Below are 13,317 nucleotides of genomic sequence, written 5' to 3' on the forward strand. Positions count from 1 at the left end.
AGATTCAGCTCTTGCTGGCCAGGGAGGTCTTCCTTTCAGACCCTCAGGCCTTGCCTTTATGGGAGGTATTCACAAATCCATGAGTCATTGGTCACAGCATCAGCCCCTCAGCTTCTCCAACAACTGTGTGACCCACAGCCCCAGAGGGAATTGGAGGCCAGGAGGCATTGGGAGAGAAATAAAGTAAAGGAGAAAGCCTGATCTCTGATCCCACTGACAAGGAGCATCCCACTGTGAAGGATGTCTGAAGGTAGAGCCAAGGTGAGGAGTTGGGGCACTTCTGTGGAGTTCTGGAGCAGTCACAGCTCCATGTGGATAGAGGTGAGCAAGGTGAGAGGAGAGGGTGAGGCCATCCAGCAGAGTGGGAGGCTCAGCAGGACTCACCAGGAAGGAGAAGAATAAGGCAGCTGCTGAGAGGAAGTGCCAGACATCGTGGTCATCAAAGAATCCCAGCAGGATGCATGGCCGGTTCTTTTCCCGGGACTCTGCTGGAGTCTCCTAGGAAGGCAGGCAGAGGGTCAGGACCTGAGATCCACTCCTTCTGGGCCCTTGCTACACCCTACAGGGATCACCCTGTCTTAACCCTCCAAGCAGGATCCAGGCCAGAAATGTGGCAAGGGCAGGCCAGAAACAACATTATACTTGGACCTCAAAATGGATCTGGGACCACAACCCACATGCAAGGGGAACCCTCTGTCTCCACATCTGAGGTCCTGCACAGTGCAAGTTGCACAGCCTCCACCAGACCACTCTGCAGCAAGCCCCTCACTTCCATGGAGATGGATCCTGTTAGAAGGCACTCAGTCAGGATTTAATGGCCTCCCAGGTCACCAAGAGCCCTAACAAGCCCAGTAAAGTTGACCTGGTTGACCCCAAGTGGCCACTAGCTTCAGGGATGTCTTCCACCAGCACTGGTCAGGATTTTCCCAGTTTTCCTTCCAGATCTCCAGCTCCTCCTTTGTCCCTTAGGAAGGACCAGTCACGTCCATATCACCTGGTTATAAACAGCCTCTACACTGCTATAGTCATTTTTGGCTCAGCACAGCTTCCCATGCCCCCTTCACAAGTCTGCTGAATGAGTTGAACCCTTTCAAACTCCCCATGAGCAGCCCAAGACTCTTCTCCAGAGTCTTTTTTTTTGTGCAAAACAAACACCAGGAAGTAAAGTTGATGAGAAAGAGATGGACAGAACACCAGTAAAAGGGAAATTTACCTCCCAGCTGCTGAGGGTCTGGAAGAAGAAGTAGAGGGCAGCTGCCCACACCACTGCTGTGGCCACGATGCAGAACATGGGGATGGGCAGGAGCTTCTCAGAGCTGCGGAGCTGCAGACAGGAACACACCTTGAGTTCTTCCCAGGGGACAGAGGCTCACACACCAGCCTGTACCATCTGCATCTGTGAAGGGCTGCCCACCCCGCCAAAGACACAGCCCAGCCACTCCCTGAAATGGCTACACACCATCCATTCCAAACACCCTGTCCCACCCAGAGCCCCACAAAGGTCCCTCCACATCCTTCTGCAGCACCACAGGAACCCAAACTGCAGCCAGAAAAAAGACCCATCCCTTTCCCCTTTGGAGACAGGGGCCTCAAAGACAGCTATAGCTGCCTCCTGTTACCTTCATGATGATGTAGAAGGCCAGATACAGCAGCAGGTTACAGATGAAGATTCCCAGTATGTAGGAGGCAAAGTCTCTGGGCCGATACACCAGCCCAAAGATAGCACTGGGAGAGAGGACAGAAGGGACATCAGGCAGCTTCTCTCACTGGGGACAGGACCACCCCCAAACTGACATCCACACACAGTTCTAGTCCCTGACAGGACTGCAGGACACAGCACCAGTGCCACGGCTTCCCAATTCCCTGGAGAAAATGCACTGTTTGCCTCTGCTCCCAGCCAAGGAAATTTAGCCATGGTCAACTGCTGAAGCAACTGGAGACCCCAGAGGACAGGCAAGGACCCTGGACTGCTTCCACTCCGTGGCCAAACACATCTCACTTGGTAGATTCTGGCCCTGGGCCTGTGCCTTTGGTAGAAGGCATGTCCCTGAGAAGCAGCTTTAGTGAAAAGCAAGAGCCTGGGGCAATAATTTCATCCAAGAGCTGATCCCTCCCATGCAGTTACTGCTCAGCCAGGCTCTGTGACTGAGTGTCTGCCAGGTCTCCTTGCGCCTTGGCTGTGCCAGAGGTCTCCCAGCTCTGTGGGAAGCACAACACAGCAGCACAGTACCAGGCCACCCTGCACAAGCTCCCTCAAACTCAAGCCATGAGACACCCCCAGCTGAAATGCTGCACCTGCATCCCATGGATCTGCCTACCACCCTCAGATCAACCTGCCTGCCAAAACATGTCAGAAGAGCCCCAGCACAGGATTACTGCACAGACACTGATGTATCTCCCCATCACTCCAGACCACCCGTGTCCCAGTACCAAATCCTGCTGCCCACATGCACAAACACACAAAGCACCAACATGCCAGTACTTACAAGGACCAGTTGACCAGGTTGCCAACAATGAGCAGCACCATCCTGTCCTGGAGAAAAGACACTGATGATCATATGAAATGAAAAGAGTATGCAAAAAGGCCTTTGCCTCAGAAATTCAGGAGAGCATTATGTGAGGATTTGGAGTCTGGTTTCTGCAAGCACACATGCACCTGGCTCTGTGGGAGCTTTTATCAGATGGAAACTGCCCTGACCTTCAAAAATTTTAAGAAATGTTGCAAGGAGACAAAACATCTAAAAAAAGGACAAGCTCAGCACTTAAGGGATCAACCTCAGGAGGTTCTGCGAATCCTTTGACTGCTTCTGCTGTTTTTCTAGTTAGATTCCTTCCCTCCCACTGTTTTACAAAAGAATTACTGCAGAGAGCAAGGACATGCTTGAAAGTTGTAGCAGGGGAAGCTTTGTACAGTATCCTGCATATATTCAGGAAGCCTTTTTTGTCTTGCCACCTCACCATTAGCTGGGGAAGCGCTGAAACAACAGCAGGCAGAAGGATTATATCTGTGGGGCATGTGCATTTATGCTTACAACTGCTTTCATGATGTAGCTGTTTCAGGCTGGCCAGGCTTACCTAATGCCTGAGTGGACTAAGTTTGCTTACTCAGAAATGGGAGAATAAATAAAAAATTAAGAAGAAGAATGCTCATGGATAAAAACTCCATGTGGCTTCAAGTCCTAATTAGCACTCTTTGCTATGGAGAAAGCAATCAGTGGGACACAAGGTAACAGCCACCTCTTCTTAACTTTTTGCTATCTGCCCTGAGATGCTGCAGAAATGGCAATTTGCTTTTGCTTAAGCCACAGACTCAAAATAGCTGCAGCCTTCCCCAGAGAGGCTGCACTGTACAGAGCCTCATAGCTGTTTCTCTGAATGGATGCTCCCAGAGAGCAAGTGCAAAGGCAAATCCTGTCATGCTTGTATCACCTTTGCCCTGATGTTTTATTCACCAAGGCTGAGATCAGGAGAGGCCTGGAGGTAACCACTCCAGCAGAGACCTACACTTACCCAGCCATTTTGGGGAAAGGAGAACAAGGGAAGCCAGGACCATCACTTTTTCAAACAGCCCCACCTCTTTCCTCTGCACATTACCTAAGGAAGTGAGGACTTGCTGAGAGGTGCTGGGGTGGGAAGTCACCTACCATGTACATTGGTCGGCTGCACTGCTGGATGCAGTCCGTGTACAGCACCATCACTGCTCGCCGAAACATGCCCACATCTGTCAAAGGAGAGGATAAAAAGCCAGAACAGCCAGCACAGTGAGCTCTAAAATGCCTATGAGGAAGAAGCTGACACCCACAAGCTGACAATAGAGAACCCAAGGTGTCAGTGGATTCATGCCTTGCCCTCTGGAAGCAATCTGTGCTGTGGAAGGGCATCCACCACAGGATGTAGATGTCAGTTGGCCAGAACAACAGGTTAGGACAAAAATAAATTTAAAAATCTCCTCTACACCAGCACTGCCCAGAAGTCACACAGGCCCTGCCTGTATGTGTAAAGAGGCTGAAACCCCATGTCTGGAAGAAAGGTGTGTGTATGTAGGAGGGGGAAAAAGCACCTTCCATGGAACAAGTTGCCAGAGCAGGGAAACAGCAGAAACAGGTCCCACAGGCTTTAGAGAGTCCTAGAGGGCAGAAACACCCAAGATACTCCTGCTCTCAAAATCACTGCAGAAGCTTCACTGCAGAGCCGTCAGTGGCAGTGGGGATGGACAAAATACACACGTTCCCCTTTAGCCACAACACAGAGCTCGAAAAGACTCCTGCATCAAGATCCGAGCTCTCCTGTGCTGGATCACTCCCTCCCTTCCAAGGAACAGGACTGCCAATGCTGTTGGCAAACTGGTTTCACTTCCCAAAAGCTGACCCCAGGTGGCACACGATCCTGCCTCCCCACACACATCCAGGCAATCCCTGGCTGCTACACCTCAGCACAATCAGTTCAGCAAGGAAAAAGGAAAGCTGTGGACAGTTACCTGAGTCAGGGCCCTCTGAAGCAGACGGGGGCAGAAGAGGAAGAAGAAATAGTTTTATAAGCAGAGCACAAGAGCCAGGCTCCCCAGCAGACCCTGTTCCCCCTCATCCCATGACAGGGTGTAGGTCACCCCTCTGAGCACAGCACTGGGGGGAACTGCAGCTGAAGGGCAGCTCCCTCAGAGCCCAGCAGAGCACACAGCTCCTGCTGATTCCCACTGCTCCAGGAAGCAGCAGCACAAGGACTTCAGAGGCCAGGAAAGCATGAGAGGGGTGAGAGGACAGGGTAGCCCAGAAAAGGGGCCACAGGACTGTGCTGCACAGGCAGGTGAGGACAGGACACACCCGGGAGGAGATGGCTGGGTCACAGCACTCACCAATCTTGAAACGACCCATGTAGTAGATCTGGGTGCTGAGAGCCAGCGAGGCCAAAACGTGGATCATTGAGAAAATAACCCAGAACCACATGTCATTTTTCCCAAACACCTGAAAGCAAAGACATTTTTAAAGTAAACTGAACCTTCTTTCAGCAGGTCAATCCTTTCCTGTCCTCAATCACCATGGGACATTAGCCTCCCTGAACACAAAAAAATAAACCCTAAATCTTCCAACCAGAAAACAGACCTATAAATTCAAAACAAAGTCCAGAGAAGCAAGAGGAGCTCAGCATCCTGGAGAGGAGACCATTCTTTCTGAATGCCCCCTTTAGACGAGACTGGATGGACAGCTAGCCCAGAGAGCAGAAATGCAGGGACTCCAAGGCCAGGCAAACTCTCTCTGTTGAGCTGGGTAGCAGCTCTCTGGCCAGGAGGTGGATTTTTACAAAGGCAGCCAGGGATCCAACCATTACTTTAACAGCTCTACTGAAGTAGACCAAAAAGGACAGAACTGCTCTGCAGGCAATTGCTCTTACTGTGCATTTTCATTTTATTTAAGGACGGGAAGTAACCTGCAAGCAAAGGTTAATGCTACATTAAAATCATAATTTTTCATTCATACACTAAGGAGTCCAGAAACTCTGATCTGCCATCAGGCTGTGACCACTTCCCTACCCTGAGGCAAAGCACTCGCCTGAAATTTTCACTTTGTGTGGACAGAGAAAAAAACCCACACACCAAAAAACAGGCAGAAAAGCCACCTCTCTATGAATGGAACAAGGGAGACATGCTGCTTTCAAGCTGCACTGAACAGCTTCAAAGCATCCCACAAAAGAAGACAGAGCAATCCATAATGAAGTCTCAGTGTTTTGAACCTTGTCAAGATCAACCACACCTATCAAGAGATTCCTGGGAAATCCCAAGGTCAGCAGCTCCTCCTGCATGCCTTATCCCACAGACAGTCTTGTACAGAGAGATCTCTGCATTATGTGGTAGTGATAAGCTAACAGCCCCCTGGGATCTAGCTGCTAGTTCAGAGCAAGAATTCCATGGATTTTGCCTGGTTACTGTTGAATGAAAACGAGTCCTTCAAAAGAAGAGAAGCAGACACCTCCAAGGTAGCTTCTTGTAGCTTCTGCTCCAGTGCCTTTCCACAGGCAGGTACACCAGGAATTTTCCTGAGAGCCCCCCAGATATTATCCTAGCCCTGCTCCTCTCCAGAGATATGAAAATCAACTGCAAGAGTTGTGACAAACAACATGGTGTATTCCAAAGCAGAGAAATAGGCACAAGCAACTAGGTGTAAGATACCTGTCTTGGAAGCCCAACCTGCCTCACCCCTCTTTCCTCCAGCGTGAATCACGCCACAGGAAGACCATCTGTGTGCCTGGACATGTACATCTGCATGCATGAATTTCTCCTCTTGAGAAGGATGACAAAAAGCCCCCCAAAAAAGCCCACCTAGAGGCAACTGTTCTGCTCTTCTACCTGAAAGCTCAGGGGAAGGAAGGAGGAAAGCCCAGCAGAACTAAGTCAAATGCTAACAGCTGCTTAACACATTCTTATCGTACTCTGCTGCTTTCCCCAGACATTTTCACACCTTAACCATGTTCCCAGCCATGCCACCTCCTTCCCAGAGAAGCAGCTGAGTAAGAGGGAGCCATACCACTCCAAGGACAGCCAGGGAGATGACCACAGCAAACGAGGCATAGGCGGAGTAAGCACTGGCATTGATGTCTGGGTGCCGCGTCTGGTAGAGCTTGAGCATGCACAGTCCCGCGATCATGTACATGAACGAGGTGTCTGTGGGGGGACACAACAGAAACACTGCAAACAGCTACTGCCAGTGGCCCCAGAAAGCTGCTCCAAGGGCACACAAAGCATCAGGGATCTGTGCCTGCCTGCCTTGGGTTTGGCCCTGCAGTTGCACTACACAGTGCAGCACTTTGTGCTTTGCCACCTTGCAGCAGCACATCCTCCATGCTCTGGGGCAACAAAAACTAAAGGGGATCAGAAAATAAGTGCCCATGGGGCATCACAACCTCCTGATTGAGCTTTGAAACAGGCAGGCTCCAGGGAGACTTGCAAGGGTAGAGAGGTGGGAAACATCAGCAACTCAGCAAGAGACAGAACATGGCAAATCCTAACTCCAGCTCAAAAGGAGAAAGGAAACTCAGCTTACCAAACTGGAAATTGGAGTAATTAGGGCAGACGTGGTAACAGGCACTGAGCACCCCTTCCATCATCAGAGCAATGCCCATAGCATAAAAGAGACCAAAATGCTTTGGGATCCCATAGTCCTGGAAGAGAGCAGAGCTGTATAGTGAGTGCCCTCAGTGTCCTGATCATAGGAAAGCTTCCATTCTCCATCACTTCATCCCTCCTAACTCCTAGACAAGTCCTCCAGTCACCAGTGCAGCACAGTGTCCTGTGTGCAACCACACGCTCTGGATTTAGACACATGGCATAGCTTGTGAATCCACAGGCACCAAACCTAAGCTAATCATGCTGGAAGTTCTGATCTGAAGACCTCAATGTCTTTGGTACTGACAAGATGAGACTGCAAATCTCTGTCCTGCGCCCCATACCATGCCATGTCCTGCCCAAAACTGAGAGAGAACTGACCAGAATTGCTCTTGTGGTCAGTAGGGCCTTAGAAGCACCTGAACAGAGTCAGCCAATGTGAGAAGGCATTTCCATCACAATTCCAAGATTTCACCTGAAAACCACAAGCAGCACACCCTTACAACTGCTAATGCCTTTACCTGCTACCAAGCCCATGAGAACAGAGCTGTTCATCTCCAGAAACCACCATCACCTCTGCCCACAGGGTTGCAGATTTCTCCACCCTCTCCCACAAAAGACTACAGAAGCTCTGGCTACAAGAAGCTCTGCCTCAGAGACTGAAGCAGTCAAATTCTTCTGAGTTACCATAAGCAGCTCTTGTGTAAGACAAATCAAACTTCACTGTAAAGAGAAGCATCTTGGGACACTCCTGCTGTCCCAGTTCCTCCACAGCAAGTGCTGCAGGAAAAGCCAGAGCCATGGGGGTCCTTCCTCTATTAATCTCCTTTGTCTTCAGAGGCCCAGGCTAGGTCAGTGAAGTATGGACATACTGTAAGCAGTAAAGCTCTGGGGTGTGCAGGAATATAAGCATCCCACCTTGACCCTTTTGCACAGGAGGAAAAAAGGAGGATTCAACCCTCCAGCAAGGAAGACAAGGGGAAACTCATTGTGTATCACTCTGGTTTTTGAGTTCACTCCATCTTCCCTGCCTCCACTCAGCCCCAGGCAATCATGCTTCCTACCAGGGTGTAGATATCTTTCATCTCCATGGCCCTGCGGTGGAGGATGTCCCTGCGCAACACAATGAGGAGGAAAAGAAAGCCCAGCATCATGTGGCCCACGTTGCTGAGGATGTTGTTGAAGGCACTGCAGGAAAGAAGAAGGTTTAACACAAAGGCAGCACAGCAGCAGGAGGCTGAACCCTGTGTTGTGATCAGCTGAATCCATTTTCCTCCCCCCCTCCACCACCTTCCACCTCAGCAGCTGCAGAACTGCAATTTTACTCTCTAGATGACAATTTCAGTTTGAATAGTTCACCTGCCCCAGTTAATTTAACACTTCTTCTGTGAGATTCCCAATTCCAGGCTTTCTTTGCACTCACACATTAATTTAGAGAAATGCTACCCTGGAAGGACTGATCTGAACTTCTTTGTTGGAGACAAGTGGCACACCTCATTGCTGTGCCAATGATTTGCAAGGGGCACTCAGGTGCCACAAGTTCCAGGGTGCACATGTCTCACTGCAACAGAGCATCACTGCTGAGCAAGACACAGAGTCCTAAACTCCCAGGGATCTTATCAACATTGCTACTGTGAGCCTGGCAAGCATAAAATCCTGACCTGGGCACAGCACAAACACTCAGGAGGCAGGAGACAAACATGGAGTGACAGAAGGCTTCACTCACCTCAGCACTCCAAGGGGATGAGCACACAGGAAGTTGTAGTAGCAGATGTCCTGATTGCCTGTCACATTCACTACCTGGAGAGAGAGCAGTTGGGAGGCCTGGCATCAGCAAATCCTCCTTGCCCTGTGGGGCTTGCCCCATGCAAACATCACACAAACACAAGGTGTACCAGGACACAGCCTGGCTCTAGCACTGGCACAGGGCAGTAGTGACCCTGCAAGCAAAGCTTTTAGGGTGGGACACAGTGCTGTCACGGGTCACAAACTTGATAACAGTCCTCAGAAGAAACATTGTGTGCTCTCAAACACCACCCCCAATAGACCTGCTTGCAGATATCTGCATAACAGCAGGATAGCAAAGACTGGAGAAGGGAGGAAAAAATCACAGCTAACACTATTTGCTCTTAGAGATAACATCAAATTCCTCCTGTCTCTGAAATGAAACAGGACCCAAATGAGACATCAGTTGAGCAGGAAAACAGCAGCACTCCCAGTTCCCAAGCAGAAAAAGCAGAAGTGAAAGCCTAATGAGCCAAGCTCACTGTAACGTCAACACAGTGCAGTGAAAGTAGTTAAGGTAAACTGCTCCTCACACAGAGCAGAACTCCTGGGTGATCCCAGATTCACTGTGACTGTCATCTTTGCACAACACAACCACAGGGCAAGTTTAAAGCAAGAGGGGACAGCCACAGAGCCAAACGCACCGTCTGGTAAGTGATGACGAGCTGGATGACCGGCAGGGCATAGAACACCGCGATGGTGATGATGTTCCTGCAGAGGGGAGACAGCAGCAGCTGTTACACACACACCAAAACCAGGGCTGCACACCCAGAAGAAAGCCCCACAGTGCTCGTGGAGGAATGTGCACACTTCACTGCTCTGGGGTTATGATCTCATTGTGACCCCGTGAAGCAGAGTAGCACATGTGCTTGCGCACATGGGAGGCAAACAAGAGGCAAATGCTATGGGCACAGGAGAAGTCGAGATGTTGGCCACAAGCTTATGTGTTTGAGTGCCAGTTTCTCCCCCTTCCCATCACGTTCCAGTGCACTGGTTGTTACCATGTTTAAAAGCAATGATGCAAAACAGAATCCATTGCCAGGATCATGCGTGCTCTGGTACACAAATATCCTTACTTGAGGTATGTGGGATCTGCAGTTACTGATTGGAATAGGGTCAGAATGGGTAACAGAATAGTTCAGAAGTAGTTCAGAAGAAGGGCATGCATTCAGACTCCACAACCAGAGACTCTGAATCCAGAGTTTGGGCCTTACCAGTTTGCCTCCTCCTTACCAGAAATAGATTTTATATTTTTTGCTGACAATCCTTCGGTCTTTCCTGGACAAGTCGGATAGATAGAGGAACACCTAAAACATTAGTGGGTGGGGAAAGAGGGGAGAAAACATAAAAGAACCAATGTAGATTACAGATGCCAGTAGAAGATCTTGACATTTGCAGCTTGGTGGTATTTGGATTGGTTTTACAAAGTGAACTCAGTGTGTTCCTTGATTCTATGGGAGTGAGTTCTGCAAAATCCTCTGACCTCCAGGAATGGCTCCAACCACACAGAGCAGTGCAGGATGACAAAAGGAGGCCGTTTGAGAGCTGCTGGCTTAAAACCCCTCTGTACATACACAGTAGTCACACTAAATAGCCACCTACTGTTGCAGATTATTTTCTCCCTATCTTCACATCTCCTTGAACTTTCTGGGGCACTCTCTGGGCATTTTCCTCCTTTCTCAATATTCCCCAATACATTCTGATTTTCCATATTAAAGCACCCACTTCAGCAGCACACTTATCACAGCGGGAAAACGTTCAGTGACTGAAAAAAAAAAGACTAAGAAACACACTTGGCTGTATTAGGTGAAATCCACCCTGGAACAGGATTTCTGAGATTTTGCTCAAGTGACCAGTTCTGGTCCTGGCCCAGCAGGAGGACCACAGCTGCAGGAGCAGCCATACCTTGGTGCGGATGATGTTCTTGTCGCTCTCGATCTCCGGCATGGTGTCGAAGTCACTCTCCTCCTCCACGGAGCTGTCCGTGTCTGACCCGGCCGGGGGCCGGCGCTCCGGGCTCGACAGCTGGCGTCCACCACTGGAGCTGGACTCGTCTGGGCCAGAGCAGGGAGAGGGAGACAGGCAGGGTAAAGGCTCAGCCCCTCTGTGCACTGCAAGAATAAAGCTGCCCCAGGTGCTCTGGTGCTTTGATAAGTTGATATGGCCAGATCAGGGAAAAAAATTTTCCATGATCCCAAACCTTCCTTAAAGTTTTAGGTGATCAGCTAAAAGCAGTTTGAAGGACCATTATCTTCCCCTCTCTGCAGTATTTTAGTTTTCACTCTGCTTTTATTCTATTACTTTTCATCTCTTTCATCTCTTATATTTTTTTTCCCTCTCTACTAACCTGGGCTCTGAAATCTGGAACTCTGAGGTAAGACAAATACCTCTAGAGAAAGAAGCAGACTGCTAGGGTTCAAAAACACACTCACCTAGTTAACCTTCAGATTTTATGGAAGCTTTATATATATCTAAGCTTTTTTAAAAATACTGTAGAACAAAAGACAAAGAAGAAAGTCGATTTTTCAAAGCAGGCAGAGTACCAGCTTTGTTCCCTTTGCATCCCAGTACTGGTCACATACAAGTCAGCAGGACCTGCCTGCACTTCCCACAGGCTGGACAACTCCTAGCTCACTGCCCACATCGACATGGGCAGAACACAGGCTTCTTCCTCATTTCCCAAATGCTTTTAAAAGATTTCTTTGGAAAAAGGGGAAGGGGGGGTAACATGGTCATTAAGCCCTCAGGAAGTTTTTTTCTCCTCTGCTGCCAGGGCATGATTTGCCTGCTGGCAGTATGACATTATTTCTTCCCTAGTGAAACCCCTGGAGGCAAGAAACCTTGATTGTGGTCTTGCCTTATGGCACACAACCCTTCAGCCTCCCAGGGATAGGCATGCTTTAGTTTAAAGGCAGGCTGTGAGATAATAGCAGGCTCCTAGAAGCCTTCTAAGCAAGGGACTTTCGTCAGTCACTAGTAAATATCCTGTCTGAAGCAGCATTGTCACCCACAGCTCTTAGGTGACTGTAGCTTTGTCTCAGACACATTTCCAAGGACAGTCTCTTGGGGCACCTCTTTCTGATTTGCCACTTTTATTATGTAGATGCTTTTCCCTAAAGTGCAAACCTGAACCTGACAAACTGCAATTTGGTTGTTTGAGTTAGTTTTTTAATAGTTGCAAAATGCTCCTAAAGTAGCTTGCAGCTTTATTCTCCTCTGGTGTTTAATCACCCTAAAAGTGCCTTCCTCCACTCCAGGGAGAAGCCTGCCTCCCTGTGCCCCAGTTCTGGAATATACTGTACCAATAGCACCGTAGCTGCTTCCCTCAGGAGTGCTGGCTGAGATGGGGTGTGAAGAAGTCATCATCCCGGATCCTGCCATGGAAACAGACCCAGGAGGGACAGTTAGTTTCATGACAGTGAAACATTCATGTCATTCAAAACATTTCTGAGGTGAATCCAAACAGCTTGAAGAGCTGAAGGGGCTCGTGAAAAGGAGCATTTCTCTAAACAGATGGCAGCCTCCCTCTAGAGCATACTGTGCAATAGGGAAACCCTTGTTTTGCAGTGTGAAGGAAACCCATTCCCTTCAGCCTTCCCACACAGGGTGCCAGTGAGACTGGCAGCATGAGCCCCCCTCCAGCACCCTGCACAGATCCCACTGTGGGGCTGCAGGACTTGGTAAATTTTAGAGCAAGTCTCATGATGTTCTTAGCAGCCTTCTGAATTTCTACTTCTTTTCTTTCTCCATCTCATGCAACTCTTCAAATCTCTTCAAATACTGCTAGCTTCAGCTATCCCTAGAAGAGTCACAGACTTTGGCAGGACAGCTGCTACATAATTTTAACTAATCAAGGAGAAACAAAAGAACAACAACAAAAAAAAGCTTTATGCAAAAAGTATAATGATCTCGTGCTGATGACAAGAAGGGCAAGCCTTTGAAGGCTAGGAACATCCTGCCCACATATATGAAGCAAGGAGGAGTGCTCTCCTGTCTCCACGTTCCATCCTTTTGCTTCCAATGGTGGAGCTCAGCATCTGACCTGCATGGCAGGAAACAAAGCCAGCTGAACCCCTTCACTGAGAGGTCAATCACAAAAGGGAGGGAAGCAAGGGCAGCAGGAGCAGGACCATGTTTTCCAGTAGTGACAAACTGTGAGACAGGTTAAGTTGCTTTAAAGCTTCACCCCTGCAACAATATCATGTAGTCGTCAGCAGCAAAGCAATGCAGAACATGGCATAGTATTGAAAGGCTTACTGCAGCCTGGGAATGGCCTGGCTTCTCAAGCTGCATCTCTGGCTTCCCAGTACATGACTGGTTTTAAACTGACAGGCACAGGCAGAGTGCTCTTTCCAACTGGAAATTCTGGGCATTTCCTTTACATCTTGCATAGGGTTTTATACCATTTTTGTTAACCACAAATGTGTAGAGATCTA

General features: G+C 49.1%; 1 protein-coding gene across 1 annotated transcript in view; it reads right to left on the reverse strand.

Moving 5' to 3' along the window:
• SIDT1 (SID1 transmembrane family member 1) overlaps positions 1–13,317 on the reverse strand; it is a 42,963-nt gene that overhangs the window by 4,341 nt on the left and 25,305 nt on the right. Inside the window, exons 11-24 of the mRNA XM_083855299.1 lie at positions 12,184–12,255; positions 10,787–10,935; positions 10,115–10,188; positions 9,526–9,592; positions 8,823–8,896; positions 8,161–8,284; positions 7,035–7,152; positions 6,519–6,655; positions 4,853–4,961; positions 3,645–3,721; positions 2,487–2,533; positions 1,620–1,725; positions 1,214–1,324; positions 385–498 (exon numbers count right to left, since the gene is read on the reverse strand). Of these exons, the coding sequence (XP_083711425.1) occupies positions 385–498; positions 1,214–1,324; positions 1,620–1,725; positions 2,487–2,533; positions 3,645–3,721; positions 4,853–4,961; positions 6,519–6,655; positions 7,035–7,152; positions 8,161–8,284; positions 8,823–8,896; positions 9,526–9,592; positions 10,115–10,188; positions 10,787–10,935; positions 12,184–12,255 (1,379 nt within the window). The remainder of the gene's footprint in view (positions 1–384; positions 499–1,213; positions 1,325–1,619; positions 1,726–2,486; positions 2,534–3,644; positions 3,722–4,852; positions 4,962–6,518; positions 6,656–7,034; positions 7,153–8,160; positions 8,285–8,822; positions 8,897–9,525; positions 9,593–10,114; positions 10,189–10,786; positions 10,936–12,183; positions 12,256–13,317) is intronic.

Source organism: Zosterops lateralis (genome assembly GCF_965231275.1).
Source record: "Zosterops lateralis genome assembly, chromosome: 2".
NCBI classification, from domain to species: Eukaryota; Metazoa; Chordata; class Aves; order Passeriformes; family Zosteropidae; genus Zosterops; species Zosterops lateralis.